The sequence below is a fragment of the Loxodonta africana genome, chromosome 10 (genome assembly GCF_030014295.1).
Source record: "Loxodonta africana isolate mLoxAfr1 chromosome 10, mLoxAfr1.hap2, whole genome shotgun sequence".
NCBI lineage: Eukaryota > Metazoa > Chordata > Mammalia > Proboscidea > Elephantidae > Loxodonta > Loxodonta africana.
In genome coordinates this window covers 85,573,616-85,599,507 of record NC_087351.1, presented here as the reverse complement: position 1 = coordinate 85,599,507, position 25,892 = coordinate 85,573,616, and the positions used below count along the sequence as shown (strand labels likewise).

Sequence of the window (25,892 nt, the reverse complement as noted above, 5' to 3'; positions counted from 1 at the left end):
TCAGCATCCAGGTAGCTTGAGAAGACATCAAGCTCACGACAGCCACATGGCCCTGCTGGCATCAAGCCAGGGAGACATCCTGCACTGAGCCACAAAACCATCAGAGGCAGGTGTGCTATAAGGTCTAAAATGGAGTCCGATGATATGTGGTGCCTTGGCATCTGGGAGAAAACGAGAGGCCTTCAAACAGCCTAACCACAAGTTCTCCTCCTGACTCTGCTCCCACGAATAATGTCCCACAGCCAAACAACACTCTTTTATCAAACAGGCCAGGTGCAATTCCTGCTAATTCCTGAGTAGTGGGTTTCAGTTCTCAAGGATTATTCAAACAAGCAAATCATATCCTCCCAGGGGACCCAGGGAGCACTCTACCCTCCTAATACTACAAAGCCTGCCTCCCACAGTCCCTGGTTGCTCGCTCTGCTCCCTAGTGCAACCTCCATGTGGCCCTACGTGGCATGCTGTATCCTTTCCAAGGCTCTGAGTATACGTGACTAATAAACTGCTGTCGATCTCATCTGTCCGGTGTTAGGTGTCTATGACCCCCAGGGTAGAATCCCTCTCTCACACATGGAATAAAGAGAGGTAATTAGAACAGCAGGGGAGCAGTAAGGGATACAACTCACCCGGCAGCTGCCATCCACACAGACGTCCCGTTTGCCAGGCTCGCAGGGAGTCCCGTCTACCACAGCCTCCTTGTGCTTGTAGTAGAAGTTCTCCCCCTTGGGAATGCAGTTCAGTTCACACTTGTTTGGGGCTGGGGCAGGCAAGAGGGGAAAGCTGGGATCCCAAGGTTCAGTGACAACCTTCCCCAGGGCCCAAGGCCTATCCTAGCAAAAACTGAGTAGGGCAGGTGCAGGAGCATAGAACCAGATGGCAGAGAAAGCCCTGGCAGCAGCCCCCTAAGTGCTCAGGCTCCCACCCTCATCCCAGAGAGAAGGAATGTTCTCCATGAAACTGCTGCTTCCCTGAGAATCAAGTCAAAGAAAAATCCTCAAATAAGGAAATAGCTATGCACTTGAAGGTCTATCTCAGGATTATTTATGATAGCCAAGTATTAACAATAGGCTACTCTTTCAGTAAATTATTAACTATCAGTGAAATAACATGCATGCTGTTGATGCAGTTAAAATGATAATTATGAAGACCGGGCAGTTATGTCGGAAAAGGCATATCACACACAATGCAAAATGACTGTAGTCATTACAAATACGTAAACATATAGATAGAAAGGAAACCCTGGTGGCATAGTGGTTAAGAGCTATGTCTGCTAACCAAAAGGATGGCAGTTCAAATCCACCAGGCGCTCCTTGGAAACTCTATGGGGCAGTTCTACTCTGACCTATTGGGTAACTAGGAGTCAGAATCCACTGGACAGCATTTTTTTTTTTTTTAAAAGAAAGTAATGTGAAAGGACTGGACCACAATGCTAACCATGGCCCTATGAAAGAGGTAGGATTGGGGTAGTTTTTTTCTTGTTTTAATTTTTATATTGTCTAAATTTTACATACACATAGTTTAAAGAGTCCAAAAGTGCTAATAGCATTTTAATCCCCTCTCAACACAAATGGCACCGCTCTACTCTTTAGCTTCTCCTCTGTATTCCGTATCTCTGTATTCCGTATCTTCTAATAAAGTGGATATATTTAAATTATTTTCAACATATGCCCACCTCAGGATCTAGGAGACGTACTGAATGCCAAAGGACCCCACTGGGGCCACTTACAAGAGCCAAGCCCCTCCTCCCCCACCAGGAACACAGGATAAGTTCATTGATCTGGAATCCGGAGCTCCAGAGTCCCCAGAGGTCATTTGCAGTCAGCTGTGAAAACTGACATTCAGAAGGATTTTCCTAAGATACCTTCAGACTCTTGCATATGTATTAGTATTTTTTTTCCCCTTGAACCGTATTTCTCTAAAAACTAACAACCTACAACATCCCCCTCAGAGTTAACCTCAAGGCGCGTCTAATCTAGGCCCAGCGATTCGAAGTAAACAGGCCCTTGCTATACCAAGGCTCTTGTGCCGCCATCTTGCCGCTGGCTCCAACCCGGCTGGAACGGGAGAAATGCCTCAGAAAACAGGCTCAACAAAAACGGGGCTCGAAATGGTATGCCCACTGACATAAGCTTTGTTTGAAATATATACATTGGGGAAAAGGATGCAAAGGCCTCAATATGGCCATCACCGCTGTGTTGCCATGGGCACTGCTGGGGGTACTGGTGAGTTTTCAAAAATTCCTTTGACAAAGCTTCTGTATATAGCCCAGGGAAAACTCACTGCCTAGAGAAATCCTAGCAAAGCCGTGGGCTTCCCCACATGAACGTATGTCCCTTTCAGTTCTTTGCCAAGAATGGAGCTCGGAGGCAACATCAGATTGTGTGTATCTCAGGGAGAGAAAGAACACCGTGACTTCCCCCGTTCCTCTGAAGAAAGCAGTTAGAATAAGGTAATAGAAATTTTGCAATTAAAAAACAACGTATAAATGAGATCCTAAAAAGCTGGGGACCGAGCTAGCAGAAGGCAGAGCTGGGGCAGCCGGGAGATGGGGCGCCCCACCCGCTCACCCCCGTAGTAGGGCAGCCACTTGTAGTGCCGTCCCTGGAACTCCACGCTGTCGAACTCCGCGCACTGCTCGGCCCGGAAGTCCCGGGCGCCCTCAGGGCAGCTCTGTGGGGCCGAGGGGGGAATAGAGCGGTGAAATGGGGTCCCCCTCTTCCCCGGGAGGCCGGCCCCACGGCCCCTGTGCACCCCCTCTAGATGTTTTGGGCTGCTCAAGGAGAGGCAGTGGGAGGGCAAGGCCTGTCACTAGGGGTGCGGGGGGGAAAGGAGCTCCCTGCGCGGCCCAGCTGGGGACAGAGGGCGGCTTGGGGGGGCCTGGGACCCGGGGAGGGCGCCCCCGGCCTGGCAGCAGCTGGAGCGGGGACTGGGCGGCGCATGTCACCTCGGTGCGGCAGGAGCGGTGGCTCCGGGCAGGGCCCACGCAGCTGAAGGCTCCATCTCTCCTGCGGAATGAGAGACACAAAGACAGGCCCTCCACCTGGCACGAAGAATCACCCCTCTTTGCCTCCCTCCCCCAGCTCCTCTGTGAGGCTCCCTGTGGATAATGCTGAGGGGGGCAGGGTGGGGTGCCATCGCTCACACATAAATCCCCTTTGTTGTTGTTAGGCGCCATCCAGTGGATTCCGACTCAAGGTAACACTATCATGGGACAGAGCAGAACTGCCCCATAGGGTTTCCTAAGCTGTAATCTTTACTGGAAGAAAGGGGAAAAAAACCCTGGTGTGCAATGGTTAATTGCTGGAGTGCTAAGGAAAGGAAGGTCGGTGGTTGGAAACCACCCAGCGGCTCCCTGGGAGAAAGACCTGATGACCAGCTCCCATAAAGATCACAGCCTAGGAAACCCTATGAAGCAGTTCTACTCCATCACACACCGGTGCTACAAGTCTGAATCCACTGGACAGCACCCAGCAAGTCTTTGGGCAAGGGGCACTAGGTGAGTTAGCAGCCCAGGACTTAACCATTGTGACACCAGGTCTCCTTTAAATCCCCTTAAAAACCCAATGCCTGGAGTTGATTCCTGCTCTTAGCAACCCAAAAGACAGAGTAGAACTGCTCCCTAGGGTTTCCAAGGCTGTAAATCTTTATGGCAGCAGACTGCCGTATCTGCTGGTAGCCCAACACTTAACCACTGTGCCACCAGGGCTCCTCCCTTAAGTAGATGTAATTCACCCCATGTTTATACTCAGGAGGAGTGGGACTCAAGAAGCTAAACTACCCTGGAGTTGCCTAACTCCCAGCCACACTGCCTCTTAAAGCAATTTCCAGAGAAGACCCAAAGGCTGCCTGTCCTTAGAAATAAAATGTTATATACACCCACCTGGAAAGACCATTCTGCAACTGAACAAGTAAGTATAATATCTGTCTCCCCACACAGCAATGCGTTAACAAGCTCACCAGACCGACTGGGAAAGTTTATGACACCTTTTATACGCCACCCCCTGTATAGCACCTGGCAGAATGCAGCACACGTAAGTGCTTAATGAGCCAGTCAAAGTGGGGAACCTCATACACCTGACAAAGAGGCTGAGGGCAAAGAAATGACAGGTGTTAGGAAGTGTCGGCTGAAGATTGCTCATTTGGCAAGAATTCACCACAGCTGCCGGGTTCCAAGCACTGCATTAGGTGCAATGGGCAGGGGGAAGGGGACCAGTGAGTGAAACAGACCTGCTCTAAAGAAAAAAAAAAAAAAAGCACCTCCAAAATATGGTGGATAGTTAAAATCAGAATGTAAATACATGTGAATTATTTAATTTCAAATACTGCCTGGATGCTGCTTCCAGAACAAATCTGTTGCCTTGGTGGGTTCTGCCCACATGGCCCTACGCCTGACTGTGACACCTTGTCCAGCCCAGATGGAAAACCTGCTCTGGTGCCTGCCCCCTTTTAACAAGCTGGCCCATTTTTACCTCCCCTACCTCTGGGAGTAGCAGGGGCGCTCCCGGAAGCTGATGCCCCCTCCGCAGGTCCGACTGCAGGGGCTCCACTCACCCCAGGGGCCCCAGAAGTCGTTCTGTCTCCTCTGCCGCCTCACCTTCAGGGCCTGGAGGAGAAGACACACTCAGGAGCACGAGTCAGCATCACAGCTTCCACCAAAGCCTGGCCAGACTGGGGGCCATCGCCCACTTGGCGCTTGAGCCTGAAGCCTTCACAAGGGTACTCAGAGGTCCACTGGAGGGCCCCCCTACCTGAAAATACTCCCTTGCCATTCAAGAAGCCTGGGATTCTCTCTTCCAGAGCCAGCCCTTCAAGACTCAACAATATCGGCAGGTACTCCAAAACACACTCATTTCCGAAATTGGCTAGCTGTTCACCATAAGGAGGTGAGAGCCAGGTGTATTCTGAAAGAGGTGAAGGACCTGGGGGAAGTTTGAAGTTCTGAGGGCTACATGGGGGAGGGAAAACTTGCAGCCAGGGGCAGTATGAGGGCCCAGGCATTTAGAGGTCAACACTGATGTCAGGGGAAGGAGATCCTAAAAGAAAAGGGGGAAGGGAAGCAACATAGGCAGGGCCACCCGCACCGCAGATGATGAGGGGGGCCCAGAGGAGAGCTCTGCACTGTCCCTCAGTTTACCAGCTGCCTGACTACAGGCAAATCACCCAACCTCACTCAGCTGTGGTTTCCTTAGCCATCAAAGTAGCCACTATCAGCACGAGCTCCTGGGCTTCTGCTATTCCGCTGTTTACCAGGCACAGTGGAGAAACAGCCAAGCTGGGGGCAGAGAATTTCTTCTCTGAACATGAAATACCCTGGCTGGTGCAGAGTCTGGCTTGAGAACTAAGATGCTGCAAACATTCCCTGGAATGAGAGCCCATGGATGGTCAGAGAGAGCCCGTCCAACATGGATATGTAAAAGGACAGGTGTGTTCTTGGGTAGACAGGGCCCCATCTGTGCAGGGGATGTCGCCCACAAGCAGTGCCATACATACTTCACCAGGGTCTAGCGTGAAAGAGCCATGCCAAATGTTGCTGCACCTGCAACTGCCCTGTGTGGTGACCTCACTTCCAGAAACTTCCATAGCTCTGGCCTATTAAACTAGGAACTTAATCTAATCATCTATGTGTGGAGCGGGGTCATGGTCTCTTCCTGCCAATCTGTAGCAGATACTTCAGGAATTCCCAATATCCATCCTACCCTTCTCCTGTTGAGAAAACCCTTGACTCTTAGCTGGGCACCTGGCTATCCAAAATAAAAAGGGTATTTCCCAACCTCCCTGCAGCTAAGTGTGGCCACATCACTAGGTTCTGGTCAATGAGCAACCTCTAGTAATCTTCTTTAAAACATAACTTGCATGTACCTTTTGCTCCTTCTTCTTTCTCCTGTACTACTTCCTGCTGGCTGGAAAGCAGATGTGATGGCTGGAGTTGGGGCAGCCTTTTAGACCATGAGGTAACTTTGGAGAGGCTTCAGTGAAGCAAAGATAGAAGGATCCTAGGATCTGGAAGACTTTGTGAAACAGAACATCCTTGGACTTCCCACCTCAGGGTGTTATGCAAGGGAAAAATCCAGTCTCTCCTTGAAGCGCTGTTATCTGGGACTCCGTAACAGGATTATGGAAACCCTGGTGGCATAGTGGTTAAGAGCTAGGGCTGCTAACCAAAAGTCAACAGTTCGAATCCACCAGGGGCTCCTTGGAAACCTTCTGTCCTATAGGGTCGCTATGAGTTGGAATTGACTTGATGGCCGCAGATTTTGGCAGTGGCAACTGGATTATAGTCCTAACTGAATCCTTTAGTTTCCCACCAGGAAGATCTGACGCCTTGCCGCTGGTATCAGAAGTCCACATGCTACCTCATGTTCTCTCATTTAACCCTCAGAACAATCTGATGAATCCCATTGGATGGCTAGGAAAACTGAGGCACTGAGAGAGGAAGCCACACAGGAACAAGTGGAAACAATGGCAGGTCGGCTTCACTGCAGGCCTCTGCTCTTATACTGGTCTTTGTTCTCATCTAACTCATTAGGGGAGGCAAGAATTAAATGAGACACCAGAGGAGTTCTAAGGGGCCGGACAGGTGTTAGAATTAACTTCACAATTTTGCCAGGAGGCAGAAGGTGTATTGGAAAACAGTCACCAACAATCACTAGGAAAAAACGCGCCCACTTTCCAGAGAGAAAACTCAAGTCCTAAAATGGAAGAGCAAGGCCTTCCTCCCGCTGTCTGCCACAAGCAACCTCACAGGATGCAGGTGAGGAACGAGGTTTACCTCAGGTTACTCAGTGCTCATTCCTAACACCCTGATGCCAAATACCTAGTTATTCTTGTCTTATAACAGAACCCAGAGCCCTGAATCAGAACAAACCACACCAAACTTGCTGAACCACACACAAAACCCAGGAGGAAGTGCTGTCTAGACCAAAAGGTCTTAGCTTTCACTTTTTAAAATCATCTATTCCTTCAGTTTAATTTGGGACAAAATCTCCACGTTTCTGAAAACCAGTGAACCAGAATATCAAAATGTTCTCTCAACAAAATTTAAACTGGTATTTGGCTCAGTTTTCTATTTTAAAAGAAGAAATTGAGTATGTGCACGTGTATGGGGGTGGCTTTTCCGAAGACAACCAGCAGCCCAGGCCTGAATTCCAGTGCCGCCCATCCCCAAATCCTCATCACCACACTATGCATCAGGAAGCAGCCCTCAAGGAACCTGGCCTGGTTACTAATTAGCCTCTGACCAAGGCTTGCTTGCATATCAGTCTCAGTCCTGTGACAGTACCCTGCACCTGCCCAAATCCACTCTTCCCCAGGACTGCCCTGGGCTTACTGATGTGGCCAAGGCAACAAGGAGTGCCCCTGCCTCTGAGGTGTCTCCTGGCCATCGGGGTGGTGTGGGGGAGGGCTGGCCTGAAGCCAGGGCCATCTAAGCACAGGCCCTTGTAAGGCACCTTACAAACATCTCATTTCATGTGCCTAGCAACTATGACCTGGGCGTCTGCATGCTGGGGCCACGCAGCAGGTGGATTTGACCCGCCTAATCCTAGACCTCTGTCCACTACACCACACTGTCTCTCAGAGGAAAGAAAACATTCAGGCATGTTTCTCTATAATTACCTAAACCATGAACTGCGCCATTGTGTGAAGAAGCCATAATGAGCTGCTCCATTCCAACCTGGGCCTGTCCTCACCTGCCTCCTGCTGCTCTCAGCTTTCTGACCAAGAAAAAGAAAACACTGCACCCCACCGATTCTCCAACTCCCACCTGGAGCAAATCAGGAACCCCTTTTCCAGCTTGAGCTGCTCCCAGGGGACTCACCCAGTGTGCACGTGTGTGTGCGCGCACATGGAAGGTATTGCCCTGACCAGCGTCTGAGTGGGAGGGGCAAGCAGCCAGGGGGTATGTCTTTGCTTTGTATCTCTTTAATCATTTGGTCTGTTGGCATGAAAAGGGATCCCGAGAAAGTGCTCTGGGATCCAGCAGTGACTCCTTCTCGCAGCAAGAACCAGTAACGGGGAACCAAGAACAGAAATCAGGAGACAGATGACTGTGAGCCTGGACCACACTCCCCTCCACCACACAGGTGGAAGGTGGGGGGAGAAGAGTTCCCAGCTCAGGTCATGCCCATCCCTGTGTGGGGCTCACAGATTATGAGCAGGAGGCTCCTTAGGGTATTTCTAAGGAAGAAAGGTTCTCATAGGACCCAGGGCACTTTGTAATCCTTGACTTGTTTCATCTGCACGTCAAGCTTGTGGGGTGGGCTTCAGTGATTTGCTGGGGTCACGAAGCTTGTTATGGAGTGGTCAGGGGATTTCACCCTGGGGTCTCGACACGCATCTGAGCTGCAGCATTCATGAAGTCAGGCACCAGGAGAAAGCCTGCGTTGAAGGACTTTGGAAGTGGGGCACTTGGGGAGCAAGGGCCCTAGGAAGGCAGAGGTGACCCAGAAAGCCGGCAGGTGGTGGACAGGATGTGAGGAAGAGCGGCTGTACCCGCCCAGTGCTCTGACTGTGGCCCATGCTGGATCTGCAGGGCTCTTGGAGGAATGCTGGCTGCCACCTGCACAGACCTGGTCAGGGTGAGCCCCCCTTATCCTCCTCCTAAATGCATGTTTCCAAAGGTAGCATTTCCACTGCCCTACCTACAAGCAGCAGTTTTAATTTTTATTGTGCACTAAGTGAAAATGTACAAATCAAGTCAGTCTCATACAAAAATTTATATACACCTTGCTATGTACTCCTAGTTGCTCTCTCCCCCCAAGGAGACAGCACGCTCCTTCTCTCCACCCTGTATTTCCCGTGTCCACTCAGTCAGCTCCCGTCCCCCTCTGCCCTCTCATCTCCCCTCCAGATAGGAGCTGCCTACATAGTCTCATATGTCCACTTGAGCCCAGAAGCTCACTCCTCATCAGTATCATTTTTACAGCTGCAATTTTGATCCTTTCTCCAGGGTCCTTCCTCTCTCACCTCCTGCCTGCCTCTCAGAAGGGTGGGTAGGGCTATGGGTCTCCCCTGTGGACAGCACTCCAGGGGCAGACTGGTGGCCTCCATTCTGCCAATGCCAGGAGAAGCACTGCAGGAGGGGCCTGCAGGCACCAAGCCCAGCAGCACCCATTTCTGCAGACCCTCGCCTCACCGAAGGTGGGTCCTGTGATCTAGAAGACTCTTTATGTCCTCAGGACCCAGTCATGTCCAGGGATCCCTTACTTTTGGCCCCTGTTAAAAAACGCCTATTCTGCTCACCAGCTAGCTTCCTGTGCCCACTTGCTATATTTTTGCTAATACAATAGCCATTGGCCACACGTGGCTATTTAAATTATTTATTTTAAATGTTCAGTGGCCACAGGGACCTAGTGGCCATCTTACTGGACAGGGCAATTCCATCATCTCAAAGTTCTATTGGATGATCCTGCTCTAGATTCTAAACCCAATGAAAGTGGGAATCACTGGAACCCCAAAGCTCTAGGCCTAAGCACAGCCCAGCTAAGGGGCACCCATATTTGGTGCCAGGCAAATGTGGGGTGGGCCACCAAGCCTTGCACTTTGGTTGGTCCCAGCATCCCCCACCCCACTTGAAAGACCACCAGGGGAGATGGTTCTTGAGCACACAGCCCAGGCTCCAAAAAGTGCACTCACCTTCTGAAGGGGGAAGGAGCCGGGAAGTTGCCGTTCCTGCAAACTGTGCAGCCGCAGCCCAGTTCTGCAGTTCAGAGCACCTTGGCCAGGCAGCTCCAAGGTCCCCACCCCTTTCTAAATGAGCTCAGGGCTGAGGGCTCACTTCCTCCTACCCCATATTCCCGGACATTGCCCTTCTCCTGGGAATGTTGCCACCACTGGTTCCAGCCCAAGCTTCGGGCAGCCTCCCTGGACTTGCCACCTGCCCACTAAGGCCCTTCTGCCCCTCCCTGCCTCCTCCAGCAGGCCCTCCAGGAGTCAGGCAGGGCTGCACTCACTGCACTCACCAAGGACCCGGGCGACAGGCCCAGCAACAGGGGCAGGAGCAGAAGTAGCTGCATCTCCACCTGCAGGAGAGGCTGGGGTTAGTGCAGATGGGGGTGGGGGGGGGCGGGAGAGCTGGGGGGTGGGGAGTGCTGCCTGTCCTGAGTGAAGGGCCAGTGTGTGTGTCACCCCTTCCCAGTTGTCCAAGATGACCAGGAGACTCGCAGAGTGACGAGGGGGAATACCATGGTGAACAGTGGAGAACATAACGTGTGTGCATCACATCATCTCTGCAGCTCACACAGGTATGGAAAAAGGCCCATCTACAACTGGCAGAAGTTCCGGAACAACCTGTTTCTGTGTTTCAGGGAAAAAGGGGGCAATGAAAAATACTTCTGATGGTGAAAAACAGAGTTCAGAATCAGAGTAATCAGACTTGCTGTATTTTTAATTCAGGAAGAGATTCCTTTTAAAATAGCCATTCTGTCAGTGTTTACACCCACGCCAGCATTTCCCTGCACAGGGGAAGCTCCAGCAGCAGGCTCCATAATCCCTGTGTGTGCAGTAAGGGTGTGCAGTGTGGGGTGAGTGCATGTGTGCAGTGCAGCGGGTGTGCAGTATGTACACTGCATGCAGGCTGGTGTGTGCATGTCCAGTGTGTGTGCAAGCATGTGTGTAAGGGAAGTATATGACAGTTTGTGTGCAGTGAGTGTATGTGAGTTCAGTACTGTGCAATGTGTGTATGAAGTGTGTGCATCTGCAGTGTGCACGTGTGCAGAACGTGTGATTACATGTGTTCAGTGTACGTGCGTGTGCGCAGTGTGTGCCTGTCACTCTATGGAAGAATGACAATGTGCACTGCTCATAAAAAATTAGATAAGCAAGAACTAACTTGTATGTTTGAATTAAATATGTCATTCTAAAGGTGTTCTCTTTGTTTTTAAATATTAAATGACTTCAGTTTACAAGGGTAAAACTGAGCATACATAAGCCAAGTTCAGGAAAAAATTAACCTGGCCCAGTTAACCACGCACATACTCGTTAACTTGGCACAAAAAGTGACTCATTTAGTCGTTTTCACATAGTCAAATCAGAGATTCCTGAGGTTAGCAGGGGTGAGGGAGGCGGTGTGCTGCTGGTTCCCCCTGCCAGGCCCCTGCCAGGTCCGGGGCTCCTACAGCAGCATCCGTGGGGGGCGGGAGGGAAGCAGGCACCACCGTAAGAGCCGCCGCTTTCTAGGGCTAAAGACCAAGATAAAGTGATGGTGATGCTTCGTCTAGGGAGACCAGCCTTTATGGCGGGGTGAGCATAGTAGCTATGGGAGAAACTGAAGAAAGGACAGGAGGAAAGAAGAATTTTAGTGATAACGTAATTGCAATTACTACTACCATCACTGCTACCATTGTCGCTGGACCACGACCCATATCTGTAATTCCAAAGTCCCAAAAGACTGAAAACTTATGTGTTTTTCAACTCATTTGGTGGCCAAAAACCAACAATAACAACCTGACTCCGCGGCCAGCCCTGGGTCTTGGCCGCTGGGCTCTACTCTGGGTCTGGGCGGCCTCGACCTCCCTGCTGACTGCGGGCAGGGCCGGTTGTACACCGAGCACGCAGCACCGGCTCCTGAAACGTCGCGTCCCGGAGAGGTGTCTGTGCCCAACAGGTCCAAAGGCGGGGGGCAGAAACGCAGGCGGAGCGGGTCTGCTCCTGCCCCGGGAAGGGGAGCGTGCCCGGGGCTCGCACCCGGGGGTTCCCGCGTGCCTGGCACTGCAACCTCACCGTCCCCAGCGGACGTCAGAGCCGCCGAAGCCGGAACGACGCCCTGTCCCGTGCGCCCCCCCAGGGCTCTTGCCCTACGCCCCCGCCTGCGCCGGGAGAACGCGCCCACGAGCCCCCAGAGGCGGAAGGGGCCGTTTCCCACGTGAGGAGCGGGGCCGCCCGGCAGGTGCGGGCGTGGTGAGGGGTCCGGGGCTCTGGCGCCCCAGACCCGAAGTCCCAGCGGCACTTCCGGGAGGGGACACTCGGTCTCTGTGGCCCCTCGCCTCGGTTGCGACCTGAGAACCGTGTCGGGAGGAGGGAAGGGAGGGAGCAGGAGGGGCTGCCCAGCACCAGCTCCCACAGAGCCTGCGCTTCCTAACCTCGGGCGGCCTCCCACCTGGGTCCCGGCGCGCAGTGCCCAGCAGCGCCCCGATCCTGTGCCCCCCTTCCCCAGACACAGCTATCCCCGCCAGCCAGGCGGGGCACATTCCTGCAGAAGCTTCGGGGTGCGCCGCTGGGCGCCCGCCAGTCTCCTGCCTCTCCGCCCTCCTACCTGTCTCCGGCAGCGCCGCTCCGTCGGTGCCCGCCCCAGCCCAAGCCGGGGAGGTCGGCCCGCAGCTCCGAACGCCCTCGGAGGTTGGACTTTCCCTCCCCGCCGCTGGCTGGTTTCCGCCCCGCCCCATCACCCCCCAGTCAGCCCTGCCAACATCCCTCGCCAATCCCGGTGGGTGGACAGTGCCCCGCGGAGAGGCCCCCACGGTGACCGGCGTGACCAGGACCTCCACGCCCTTGAGTCCGCGCGCCAAGCCTGGGCTTTTCTCCCCGCTGCAGGTTGGCACCAGTGCCCTCTCCAATCCCACTTTCCCTGTGCGCAAGTCTTCCTGCTCTGGGATCCTCTCCCACACCTACCCCGACACACAACACACCTCCATGGCCAGCCACCTCCCTCCTCATCCTGGGATTCTGTACTTTAGACAACTGAGTTCTCATCTCACCTCCCAGCTAGCTTTTTCCACTGCCTAAAATGCACTCTCCCAATCCCCTCTACCTAGCAAACTCCTACTCATCTGGCAAGGCACGTAATCAAATGTCACCTCCACTGTGAAGCCTTCCCTGACACCACCCAAGGAAAGTTGGTGCTTCCCTGCCTTGTTCCCTCAGTCCCGCTCCCTGCTGCTGTAGTTCTCTGATGCATCACACTGTGGGTGTCTGTGTCCCTGATTCAGCGGTGAGGTCTCTGATGGTAAGGTCTGCATCTAACCTAAAAAATCCTCATCTGACCACTAGTCCAGGGATCATGGTAGGGGGCTCCGTAAGTGTGAGAAATTTAATTTCCCTCCCTGACTGTCCTTTTTCTTAACTAAAGAGCTCCAGGCCTGCCACCCCTTTTTTGGAGTTGAAAATTCACCTATGCCCAGGAAAATGGCACCTGGCCTGGCACACATGGTGGGGAGGTCGCAAAGGCTGGTCCCCTTCCTCCATCTTTGACCTGACTTGGCATGACTCACTTCTCCCCTGGCCTGCATTTGGAGTTCACCACCTCTACACACTCCCAGGCCCTATGGCACATCACCCAGAGGCCACCACTGATGTCAGACAAAATGTTTACTGAAAAGACTTTCAGTCAGGCCCACTTCTGACCATCAGTGAAGAGAGGAGGAGGAGCAGCTGTGTAGTGTGAGCCTTTGGGGAGTTGTGTGGATTCTCAGGCAAAGATAAAGCTTGGCAGAGAAATGGAAGTGGAATGACCCAGAGCCTTCCTAGAAAAGGAAAATCATTTCTTCTGTTCAAAAAGCCCCATTCCCTGCCTCCACAGCCCAGACTTTTCTGAGGTTGGTCAAAGGTCCCCTGTTCAGTGGGAGGAGGAGGCTTTCCAGTTGCAGGGTGGGGGGATGAGGGTGAGGGATAGGGGAAGTGGGTGGCAGAGGCCCAAGGAGTTTACCTTTCTGTTCTGTTCCCGTTTTTCCTCTATGACTCCTTCCCAAACACCCAGACCCATGATTTCTTTTAATTTTATTTTGTTGTTGTTGAGAATATACACAGCAACACATACACCAGTTCAACAGTTTCTACACGTACAATTTAGTGACATTGATTTACATGCTTCGAGTTGTGCAACCATTCTCACCTTCCTTTTCTGAGTCGTCCCTCCCCACTGACATAAATTCACTGCCCCCTAACTAACCTTTCAAGTTGCTGTTGTCACTGTGATCCCATATGGATAGTTCTTAAAAGAGCATAATGCTCAAGGAAGACTTTTTTTTACTAGTTAAGCTAAACTATCGTTTGGTTTTAAGAAGACTTCAGGGGATATTTTTGGTTTAAGGTTTAAAGACTATCTTAGGGCAATAGTTTCAGGGTTTCGTCTAAACTTTGCAGCTCCAGGAAGTCTGAAGTCCATGAGAATTTTAAATTTTGTTTTACGTTTTCCCCCTTTTGATCAGGATTCTTCTATAGAATCTTCGATCAAATGTTTAGTAACGGTAATCAGGCACCATCCAGTTCTTCTGGTCTCGTGGCAAAGGACGCAGTTGCTCATGGAGGCAATTAGCCACACATTGTATATCCTCCTCCTATTCCTGACTCTCCTCCTTCCTCTGTTGCTCCAGGTGAATAGAGACCAATTGGTGTGCCTTGGATGACTGCTTGCAAACTTTTAAGACCCCAGGCACTACATAACAAATAGGAGGTAGAACAGAAGCACTAAAAATCTTATCAGGCCAGTTAGCTAGGATCAGACCCATGATTTCTTAGCTCCCACCCCAGCTGCAAAGAAGGCCCTGAGCTCACATATGGTGTTGAGTGATGGGTCTTGGACCCATCCAAAAACCAAAAAACCAAATCCATTGCCGTTGAATCAATTCCGACTCATAGAGACCCATCCAGGCTCCACCAATTACCGGCTTGGGCAAATACCTCTCTCCAAGCCTCATTTCCCCCTCATCTGCTTGCCTCAAACGGATGCCTTGAGCACAGTACCCAGCACTGTGGTTTAGAAAGAAAATTCCAGGAAAAAGAGTAAGACTCTCACTCCTATTGTAAATGCCACTCACTGGCTGCACCAGAGACCTCCTTCCATGTGGGGCAGGGGACAGCCCTTGGAGGCAGACAGACCTGATTGGAAGCCTGCTCTGCCTCTGTGTATTAACTTGGGCAAGTCATGTCACCACCTCAAGCCTGAGCTTGTCATGTGAGCCTCACACAGAGGGTGATTGAGAAGGGAACAAACTGGCTTCCATAAAGCTCCTACCTTGGTGGTTCAATGGTAGAACGCTTCCCTTCCGTGGGGAAGAGTGGGGCTGGATTCCTGGCCAATGCGCCTCAAGTAGAGCCACCATCATCTGTCATTGGAGGCTTGCATGTTGCTATGATGCCGAACAGATTTCAGCAGAGCTTCTAGACTAAGATGGACTAGGAAGAAAGGCTTGCAGCCTACTTCCTAAAATCAACAAATGAAAACCCTACAGATCACAATGATCCAATCCACAACTGATTATGGTGGTGCTACAGGACCTACCAACGTTTCTTTCCGTTGTGCAGAGAACTGGGTTGAGGTGGCGGGGGGAGGCAGCTAACAACAACAAGGTGCTAAATAATATTTCTTCTTGCCCCATGCTCCCTCCGCCTATAGCCTGGATACTCTGCATTTTTATCATCTCTACAGATTTCAGGTCCAGGGACAAGGCCACAAAATAAGTGGCCAGATCTTTTTGTGTGGCTGGGCTGGGATGGAGGCTGGAGAGAAGGCAAAACCCCAAGAGCCTCTGAGCTCCCCGGATCCACCTCCTCCAGGAAGCCCTTTCTTACACCCACCTCTGTGCTCCCATGCTGCCGGGGTTTACCCTAAGCACTTTCAAACTATTGCAGTGATGTATTTATCTCTCTTTCTCCCTCTAAACTGTGAGTGTTTCATCTTTGTACCCTGCACCAGAGGTCTGTGGCAGCCTGAAGGGGAAGCCTCAAGAGTGCAGTGGGAAGCCCACTTGACTGGCAGCCCTTCGCTGCCATATTTCAGGTCCACACCTTTCTGAGGGCTCTCCCTGCTCCTGCTTCCTCCCCCCTTATTCTCCCAGGCATTTCCTCCAATAAATAGTTTGCACATCTGATCCCATCTTGGTGTCTGCTTCTCAGAGGACACAAACTGTCACACAGGGTTCTTGGTTACAAACCACAGGACAGAAAAGTTACTTAGAAGAGGGATGCTGGGAGTTCTTGGAATTGACAGGAAGGCTAGTGAATCAGCACAGAAATGGGCCAGAACCTCTGTGAAGGTCATCGATCATGGCCCGGAAATAGTTTTGATTAGGACCTATCCCACTGGACACTGGACTACTGCCACCACCACTTTTAGGCAACATGGACCCTTGCCACTCACAGAAAAAACTCCTGAACTGTCCTTGCAGACTCAAAGCCAGCAGGAACATGACTACACCTTGACTTCCAGGACCTGGGCAAACAGGAATTGACAGGGTCCCCAAATGAGAAGGGGTTCAGATACTGGGCCACCCCCAGAAAACCAATGCCTACTATCTCCCTAAACACCTGGCACATAGTGGTTATTGAACTCTTGTCAAACTGAACTTAGAGCAGACTCCCTCTCCTCTTCCTTCTTGTTTTTTCGTTGTTCGTTCGTTTATTCCTTCTTTGAATATTTGAGACTCTACTCTGTGCCAGAAGCTGGGGCAGACCTGTCCAGTGGTGGGAAATGCTTAACAACTGTTCTCTGGCAGAGAAAAACCACTGCTTTGTCGTGTCTACCAATGTCTGTGGTGTAAATACTCCCACATGGCGGTGATGTCATTAAACACGGAGCTGTGAAAGACACACAATCAACTCTCCCCAGCCAGCTGCTCTGGCACACCAGATCATCCCTGCCCTCGGGGAGTTTATGTTCTAGTAGGGAGTTACATTCTAGTGTTGTTTTAATTTAGAATAGAACAAATCCTACAACCTGGATATTCAAGTATTTCCACTACAAAAGTCACGTAACCTATGCTACAGCCCACTAGGAATCCAAAAGGAGAAAAAGACATAATACTTCATGTTTGAAGATTTCTATATTGATTTCTCTAATTTATCCCCATCCTCCAGCACATGTATCCATTCCCCTTAGTACAGTCATTCAAAAGTTGAGGGAATGAGGGAAGGAGAGCATTAAAACACTTCATGACAAATTGTTCCCTTAACCTGATGCTGAGCTTCTAGACCCTATCAATCTTCTGTCCTCCTTCATTGCCATATCCAAGTCAGTGCTTTGAAACACCAAGCAAGACCACCAGAATGACTTCAGTGCTCCAAATGTCTGACAAGTGGCTGTCATAAACCTCTTGGCCTCTGGAGGGGAGCATAATCAGTAAAGCTGGGACAGAGACGTAGCTCCCTCCACCTTCTCCCAGGTATGAGGGCCATTCAGAGAAAAAGCACAGGAACTCCTGGGATGTCCCTCAGTGACATCATGTCGAGACCTGCCCCACCCTCAATCCAAATTCTGGGAAAGAACACCAGGAGAAAGGTAAGGCTGTGAGAACCTGGAATGGGGGATGGATAATGTCCTGGGGAACCAGATTCAAGCAAGGACAGCAGCAAGGAAGAGGGAAAGGAGGGGGTTTTCCAGATAACCTATCCTACTGGCTCCCACCCAGCAGCTCTAGTGTCAGAGCTATCATCCCCGCCTTCCACATGCAGACATTCACATACACACACACACACACTTTCTGCAAGAATCTGGGCTACGGTCTCCCTAGCAACCCTGAAATGAACTTCCCCCCAAAAAAAAAAAAATTTTTTTTTTTCCCCCAAAGCTCAACTTAAATACAGGGGAAAATACTACTAATTTTTCATACAGAGTGGTGCTTCTCAAACTTCAGTAATGTTTGGACCTATTACCTTGGACCCCACCACTGATATATTTTAAGAGTATAATGCCACTTAAAGACAAAAGAATGGACAAACCTGTCTTGGAAGAAGTACAGCCAGAATGCTCCTTAGAAGCAAGGATGGTGAGACTTCATCTCACACACTTTGGACATGCTATCAGGGAGGATCAGTCCCCAGAGAAGGACATCATGCTTGGTAGAGGGTCAACAACAAAGAAGAAGACCCTCCATGAGATGGACTGACACAGTGGCTGAAACAATGGGCTGAAGCATAACAACGATTGTGAGGATGGTACAGGACTGGGCAGTGTTTCGTTCTGTTGTATGTAGGGTCGCTGTGACTTGATGGCACCTAACAACAACAACATAAGTGTTATTTGTCACCAATTATGTCTGTACAATGGAAGATGTGATAGTTTGTCAGTGGTCACTGTTGTTTTCTTCTAACATGATACGGAAGATAGGGTAGCAAAATCTCCATTAAAAAAGGGGATGTGTAGACATAAAACTATAGAGTTGCTATGAGTCAGAAATGACTCAACAGCAAATCAAACAGGAAACAGACATACAACTAGGTTTATGTTCTTTATTTTTACAGCTCTTACATTTGTAACTACGGAAACTCTGGTGGTGTACTGGTTAAGAGCTACAGCTGCTAACTGAAAGGTCGGCAGCTCAAATCCACCAGGCACTCCTTGGAAACCCTATGGGACATCTCTACTCTGTCCTATAGGGTCACTATGAGTTGGAATTGACTCGACGGCAATGGGTTTGGTTTTGGTATGTAACTATGGCTCCCTGGGTAGTGCAAAAGGTTAAGCACTGCCACTTGAACCAGAGACCACATCATCCTGAGACCAGAAGAACTAGATGGTGCCCGGCTACAACCGATGACTGCCCTCACAGGGAACACAACAGAGAACCCCTGAGGGAGCAGGAGAGCAGTGGGATGCAGACCCCAAATTCTCATAAGACCAGACTTAATGGTCTGACTGAGACTAGAAGGACCCCAGTGGTCATGGCCCCCAGACCTTCTGTTGGCCCAGGACAGGAACCATTCCCAAAGCCAACTCTTCAGACATGGACTGGACTGGACAATGGGTAGAAGAGGGATGCTGGTGAGGAGTGAGCTGAGCTTCCTGGATCAGGTGGACATTTGAGTCTATGTTGGCAACTCCTGCCTGGAGGGGAGATGAAAGGGTGGAGGGGGTTAGAAGCTGGTGAAATGGACACAAAAAAAGAGAGTGGAGGGAGAGAGTAATTGGGAGTGTGTAGCAAGGTGTATATGGGTTTTTGTGTGAGAGGCTGATTTGATTTGTAAACTTTCACTTAAAGCACAATAAAAATTATAAAAAAAAAAGGTTAAGCACTCAGCTACTAACCTTCTGTTTGCTCAACTGTAAAATGGGGACAATAGGTCCCTCTTATAGGATGACATGATGATCACATCAGATAATGCCTGTAACAGGCTTAGCAGAGCGTCTGGGGGCATATTAATGGTAAGTGTGCAATAAATATGGGTTTTATTGGACAAGTAATGGGTCTCAGCAGAGTATCCAGGCTAAGACAGAGCAGGAAGAGAGGCTGGCAATCTACTTCTGAAAACTCAGCCGATGAAAACCCTATGGAGCCCAATGGCCCAATCCTCTTCTTGTGGGCTGGGTCTCCATGAGCTGGGGGCCCACTCAGTGGCAGCTGACAACAATGAAGTAGAAGCACTATTCCTCCTGCATTCAATGTGGTGACGTTGACCCAAGACAAATCCATATATTTCTCAAGATGTTGCCAACGTGCTCTGGGGGAAGAAGCCTGTTTGGGTTCAACCCTGACCACCTGTTTATAAATAATGGATCTCTTAAGAGGATAAGGCCCATTCACTTCAGGCTCCATACTCCCCAGCACAGCCTTGTAACCAAGGACAAAATCAATTAATGTTGGTTCTTACTTAAAAACATATTCCCACACACACGCTGTTTACACCATTCTGCATGGGAACTCCTCTCTGCAGATCCCTAATTCCCCCCAGAGTCACCAAACATTTGTTGAGCAACTCTGGGGGCTCAGCTGGGCACTAGATAGGCCTGATAAATAAGGTGCATCCTGCTCCCTTTTATATTCAGGACCCCTCATCCACACACCTCTGGGAGGCAGGCAGAAAACCCACATGAAGATTTGGGTGGCTGGGGGGTCAGCCGGGAGGCGCCCCCAAGGTTTGGGTGAATTGGCCAACACTGGCTCCAAGCCATCAAGGTGAACAGGGCCTTCTCCTCAGCCAGCCTCCCTGTCCAGAGCCAGTCTGCAGATAAAGGCTCAGCATGGCTCTGAGAATGACAAAGGAGTGTGTTTGGGACAGGCTGGCGGAGGTCTGGAGGGGGAATGGAGAAATTGTGGTGGGAAAAATCAGGCCTGCAGCCCCTCCTCAGCCTGAGGCAGAATCCGAGGGCAACACAATCTGGCCAAGAAGGGGCTTGGAGTTCGAGAAAAATGCGTTGGAGATGGGCAGGAGTGGCAGGGCGAGTCAAGGGAGGGGCTGTGGGAAACAGCTGGGCTGGCAGAGTTCCCACGGTGAGATGGGGCCCAGATTCATCTCCAGCCCCAGGGGCAGGGGGCCCTCAGAGGGGAGTCAAGGCCTCGCCCTCCTCCCCACCCACCAGAAAGCTGGGGCGCTGCCATGAAGAGACAGGCAGAACTTCCAGTCACCCAGGGGCCAGATCACCCCCTGCTGGCTCCGTGTCAGCCCAGCCTGGTCGCATGCCAACTCCATATGTGACTTGGATGGGGCCTCTCTGCTTGTTTTCAGCTCTTCTTTGGTGGGTAAGATCACCCACCTCCCCTCACAAGAATGTTTACCCAGTGTTTCTGACTTAAAAGCAAACATCAATTCATGCAACAATTACCAAACACTTGGAGCGCCTTGAGGAATCTGAAGCATCATTACATATCTGTAATGACATTTGCATAATCACTTGTAACTTGGTCTTTTAAATCATTCATGAACCTACCTGTAGCCCAAGAGGGGAATTCAGATCCTTGCCAGTTGGTAAAACAGCCCCAAAAGATGCCTTGCCACATGTGGACAGGGGGAGGACAGGGCCCAGGCCCCTGACTCTTCCCTAGAAGGGGCAGCTCTGGTGCGATCTCTGCTGCCCGTCTGACGCAACAGGGCCACGAGGGCTGGGTTCCTACATGGCAGTGCAGTCAGTGGGCTGAGCCATCACCACACACTCAGGCTTCACTGTTAGGTTCCCACAAAGGCTGAGGGCCCTGAACAAATCAACCAACCAAACTTGTTGCCATCTAGTTGATCCTGACTCATAGTGACCCGATAGGGCAGGGTAGAACTGCCCCACAGGATTTCCAAGGCTGTAAATCTTTATGGAAGCAGACTGCCACATCTTTTTCCAGTGGAGTGGCTGGTGGGTTCCACCAATGACCTTTCAATTAGCAGCAGAGCACTTAACCACTGTACCACCAGGGCTCCCTCCCCTGAACAAACACCCCTGGAATTAGGTTCTGAATGCCCACTGAACTAACCTGAGCCAGAGGAACTGTGACAAAACGTGGAGGACCGGCCCAGCTCTCCCAGCCTGGCCCCACAGGGCACAGACAGGCAAGAAATCCAAGCAAGGCCTCCGCCCTCTCACTGGACTGCATCCAACCCTGCATCACCAGACAGTGCTGGGCACTGTGCCGGATGCCCGAAATACAAAGTCCTTTCCCTTTTATGGTCCTCAAGCCCGAGGAAGTTTTCAAGCAAACTGGTTGACCCTCTGGCTGGACTATTAGAAGATCCCTGAACTGGGAGGGGAAAGGGCAGGGGAAGCTGGGCTAGGAGACCTCAAAACACTGGCTTCAGCACAAACTTTCAGGAAGGCGGAGAATGGCGCCAAGGGCAGCGTACCCAGTAAACACAGTATGCACCAGCTTGCATTGAGCAAGGCAGCACAGGCGCTCACTTGTATTTACTTGCTAATTCGTGGTGAGCAATTTCACATGGGTTTCTCCATACCGTGACATGGTGGGGACAGGTGAAATAGTGCATTGCAGATTGGTGGGAAGGCATAATTGGGCCCGTTCGTACTTTGCTCATTGGGTAACGCAGCCCCGGATGGTGCAGAGACATTTTCAACATTTCAGAACCTGAAGAAATCATACATTCACATGTATTTGACCCACACAAGTTAAAACCCCAGTCATCTCATTAAACAATTGAGATACTAATTTTATGGCAATTGTAGGTAAATCTGATTAGAAAACAGAAAAGTAAATTGTCTATTAATAAATCAGTTTCTTGGCGGGCAAAGTATTTGAAAACCTGGGTGCAGAACAAAGGCCCAAAAATCTCTCCTCAGTTTCCTGGCAGGTATTTGAGAGCCTAACACGTGTCCATCATGGTGACAGACACTAGTCTTCAAAGGACTCGCTTAAATTCTCTCATGTTGTTGCCTATCGTTAGGTGCTGTCCAGTTGGTTCTGACTCACAGTGACCCTATGTACAACAGAATGAAGCACTGCCCAGTCCTGCACCATCCTCATGATTGTTGTTACACTTGAGCCCACTGTTGCAGCCACTGTGTCAATCCATTTCCTTAATGGTCTTCCTCCTTTTCCTTGACCCTCTACCAAGAGTGATGTCCCTCTCCAGGGACTGACCCCTCCTGATAACATGTCCAAAGTATGTGAAATGAAGTCCTACCACCCTTGTTTCTAAGCAGCATTCTGGCTGTACTTCTTCCATGACAGATGTTTGTTCTTCTGGCAGTCCATGGTATATTCAGTATTCTTTGCCAACACCATAATTCAAAGGCATCAACTCTTCTTCTGTCTTCCTTATTCATTGTCCAGCTTTCCCGTGCATATGAGGCCACTGAAAATACCATGGCTTGGGTCAGGCGCAGCTTAGGCCTTAAAGTGACATCTTTACTTTTCAACACTTTAAAGAGATCTTTTGCAACAGATTTGCCTGATGAAAGCATCATTTGGTTCCTTGGCTGCTGCTTCCATGGGGTTGTTGCTTGTGGATCCAAGTAAAATGAAATCCTTGACAACCTCAATCTTTTCTCCATTTATCATATTGCTTATTGGTCCAGTTGAGAAGTGTTTGTTTCCTTTATGTTGAGGTGCAATCCATACTGAAGGCTGTGGTCTTTGATCTTCATCAGTAAGTGCTTCAAGTCCTCTTCACTTTCAGCAAGCAAGGTTGTGTTATCTGCATAATGCAGGTTGTTAATAAGTCTTCCTCCTATCCTGATGCCCCGTTCTTCTTCATATAGTCCAGCTTCTTGGATTATTTGCTCAGCATAGATTGAATAAGTATGGTCAAAGGATACAACCCTGACACACACCTTTCCTGGCTTTAAACTACACAGTATCCCCTTGTTCTGTTTGAACAACTGTCTCTTGGTCTAACTGTAGGTTCCTCGTGAGCACAATTATGTGTTCTGGAACTCCCATTCTTTGCAATATTATCCATAATTTGTTATGATCTGCACAGTCAAATGCTTTTGCAGTCAATAAAACACAGATAAGCATCTTTCTGGTATTCTCTGCTTTCAACCAGGCTCTGACACCAGCAATGATACCCCTTGTTCCACACCTTCTTCTGAATCTGGCTTGAATTTCTGGGAGTTCCTTATTGATGTACTGCTGCAACCGCTTTTAAAAGATCTTCAGCAAAATTTTACTTGTGTGTGACACTAACGATATTGTTCGATAATTTCTGCATTCTGTTGGGTAACAAAGCTTGTCAAGAATCACTAAACTCAAAGACATAAAACATACGCTATGGGTAAAAGGGTAAGTAAATCTTTCCTCTTTTGCATGAAAAATTGATGTTAGGTTATATAGAGTCTATATTAAATACTACATAATTATAGTAATTTTAGGAAAAAAAAGACCTAGAGATCTTCTCCCGTAAAGACTACAGCTTAGAAACCATATGGGTGGGGTGGTTCTACTCTTCCACATACGGTTGCTACGAGTCAGAATCAACTCAGTGACACACAATAAGAGATATGTCACCTCTTCTTCCAAGAATTAGGCCTCCCCCACCCCTGTTAGAGGGCATGGAATACAAAGTACAGAGGGCCAGCCTGGGAAGAGGAAGTCTTTGGCAAGCACCCAAGACTCCAGGTGTTAAAAGTCTCCGGTGCCGGGCTAGGTCATCATCCTTCATGGTTTTCACAAGTCATTTAATGAAGGAGGTATATTCTAATACAGAAACAGACTTGGTTAGCTAATTTGGTTTTCCTCTGGATAAATCCACCAACATTTATTAAAAAACCAATGATTTTTGGGTGTCTCCCACGTTCTTCCTTCTGATTTTCTTTTTGTGTATATTCTTTGCCTTGTCAATTCAGGTTCTTCCCTTCTTTTCAAACTTGGCTCAGCACTGTTTCTGGAGAAAACTTTAATCTTAACTGCCCGCCCCCCCACCTTACTTTTCATGGGTCCTCCTTTACTTTGCATCCCTGTTCTACTAATGTAAGTCAACACAGTACTTGCTTGTACTGAAGTATGTTTGTCATATTTCACTTTTAACCAGATCCTAAGCTGGGGGCGGACAGGGTCTCTCTCTCTGTCCTCCCACATGGTGCACAGAAGTCTGTAGCAGAGCGGTGAGCTGGGCTGACAGAAAGCTGTACTTACCCAGCGACACAGGAAATCCAGCCTTATTCCTCCTGCTTCTCAAGTACCTTCCTCATTCTTATCAAAAGCACCGCTGTCCAGGCCCCTGAAAATCAGAAACCTCTCCCAGCTGATGTGGACAAATCAAGATAGCTTTTGTGGCAGGCTACAGTGATACAGTCTGCACGATTCAGGAAATAACAATGCCTCCGACTCCCACAGGAGGGGATGAATGCCTGCCCCTTAGTCAACATGGCCAGGAACTCATCATTTTCTTATCTGCCCCTTCTGAAGACAACATCCAACTTTGGTTTTTCTTCCACAAACTTGTACCTGACCAATCCTTCCCTACATTATGTTTAGAAACAAAGGTTGTGAAGTTTGGGAGAAGAATGGTAAGCGATTCTATGCCCTAAAAAAAAAAAAATAAAAGTAGTGCTGCTTTTTCCGATTAGTGTGACCTACATCATACTTTGAAGGTAGTCCTCTAGCACGTGAAGTATCCGCACTACTGTAACATACATGTCCTCTAAGTTTATAACCTGTTTTGACCGTCTTTACATTAACGTGAGTTAAAGTTTCTAGAAAAAATATTTCTCAGAAACTATTAAGGATAGTTGTTTTGAGGTTTTTTATAAAGATTTAATATCACACCCTTCAGAGGTGTGGCCTGCTGTAACCCATACCATTTAATTATAAATGAAGGACAGAAACAATGCGTTTGTGTATCTGAATTTTCTCTGGATAATTTCCAAGCAGTACTCAGAGTTACACGTTTTAATACTCTTATGTAAGACAATTAGTACAGCTGGATTCATGCGGTCTTTATTAATTTGACAAGTACAGGAAAATCTGCAATCATCTATCAAAATTATATCTTACCGAGAGTTTGAAAGGTATTTAAAAAAAAAGTATTCACAGTCTGAATTATGTACAAAGCAGTATCTGTAGATGCAAAAGCCAGACAATGACCACGTGAGAGTAAATGACCCGCTGAAGGCCCCGTTCTAGCACCTCCAATCGCACCATAAACCAAGACAACCCTGTACTCACTAAACAGTTGATTTTAAAGCTGCCCAGTTTCAACAATTATTTCAAAAGGAAAATTGCTTTCTGGGAAGTCTTTCCTGCTACACAGGCCAACTGGAAGTGCAGTACTAGCAACACATTCCAGAATCCAGGGTGGGCCCAGCTCCTTTTTGGTGGGAACGTTGCCTCATCCAGCGAGAGGTACCCTGCTGCTGAGGCACCTCGGAAACAGCTTTGACATTCCAGGAGGGGTTCATTTCAGCACCAGGCTGTTTTTTTTCTTTTTTTGCATTAAAAAAAAAAAAATTTATTGTTTTAGGTGAAAACTTAGTTTCCCAATCAACAAACTGTACACAAATGATCCATGACATTGGTTGCAAACCCTATACTGTGTCAACACTCTCCCCATTTCTGCCCAGGGTTCCCCATTTCCTTTAGCCTGGTTTTCCTATCCTTTCCTGCCTTTGCGTCTTTACTTTTGGGCAAACGTCGCCCTTTTGGTTTTGTCTAATTGTTTGTTCTGCGGAGGACATTCTTTTCGGGTGTTATTGTTTATTTTACAGGCTGGTCTACTGCTTGGTTAGAAGGTAGTTTCCCGGAATGGTTGCAGTTCCAAGTCAGAGGGGTGTCTTAGTAGTCTCAGAGGTTCCTCCAGTCTCTATC

At 49.4% G+C, this 25,892-nt stretch overlaps 1 protein-coding gene across 1 annotated transcript in view; it reads right to left on the bottom strand.

Moving 5' to 3' along the window:
- PAPLN (papilin, proteoglycan like sulfated glycoprotein) overlaps positions 1 to 12,292 on the bottom strand; it is a 37,163-nt gene extending 24,871 nt beyond the window's left edge. Inside the window, exons 1-6 of the mRNA XM_010588727.2 lie at positions 12,251 to 12,292; positions 9,960 to 10,019; positions 4,479 to 4,603; positions 2,945 to 3,005; positions 2,568 to 2,670; positions 627 to 757 (exon numbers count right to left, since the gene is read on the bottom strand). Coding sequence (XP_010587029.1) covers positions 627 to 757; positions 2,568 to 2,670; positions 2,945 to 3,005; positions 4,479 to 4,603; positions 9,960 to 10,013 — 474 coding nt within the window. The 5' untranslated portion in view covers positions 10,014 to 10,019; positions 12,251 to 12,292. The remainder of the gene's footprint in view (positions 1 to 626; positions 758 to 2,567; positions 2,671 to 2,944; positions 3,006 to 4,478; positions 4,604 to 9,959; positions 10,020 to 12,250) is intronic.
- Between the last annotated feature and the right edge of the window lie 13,600 nt (positions 12,293 to 25,892).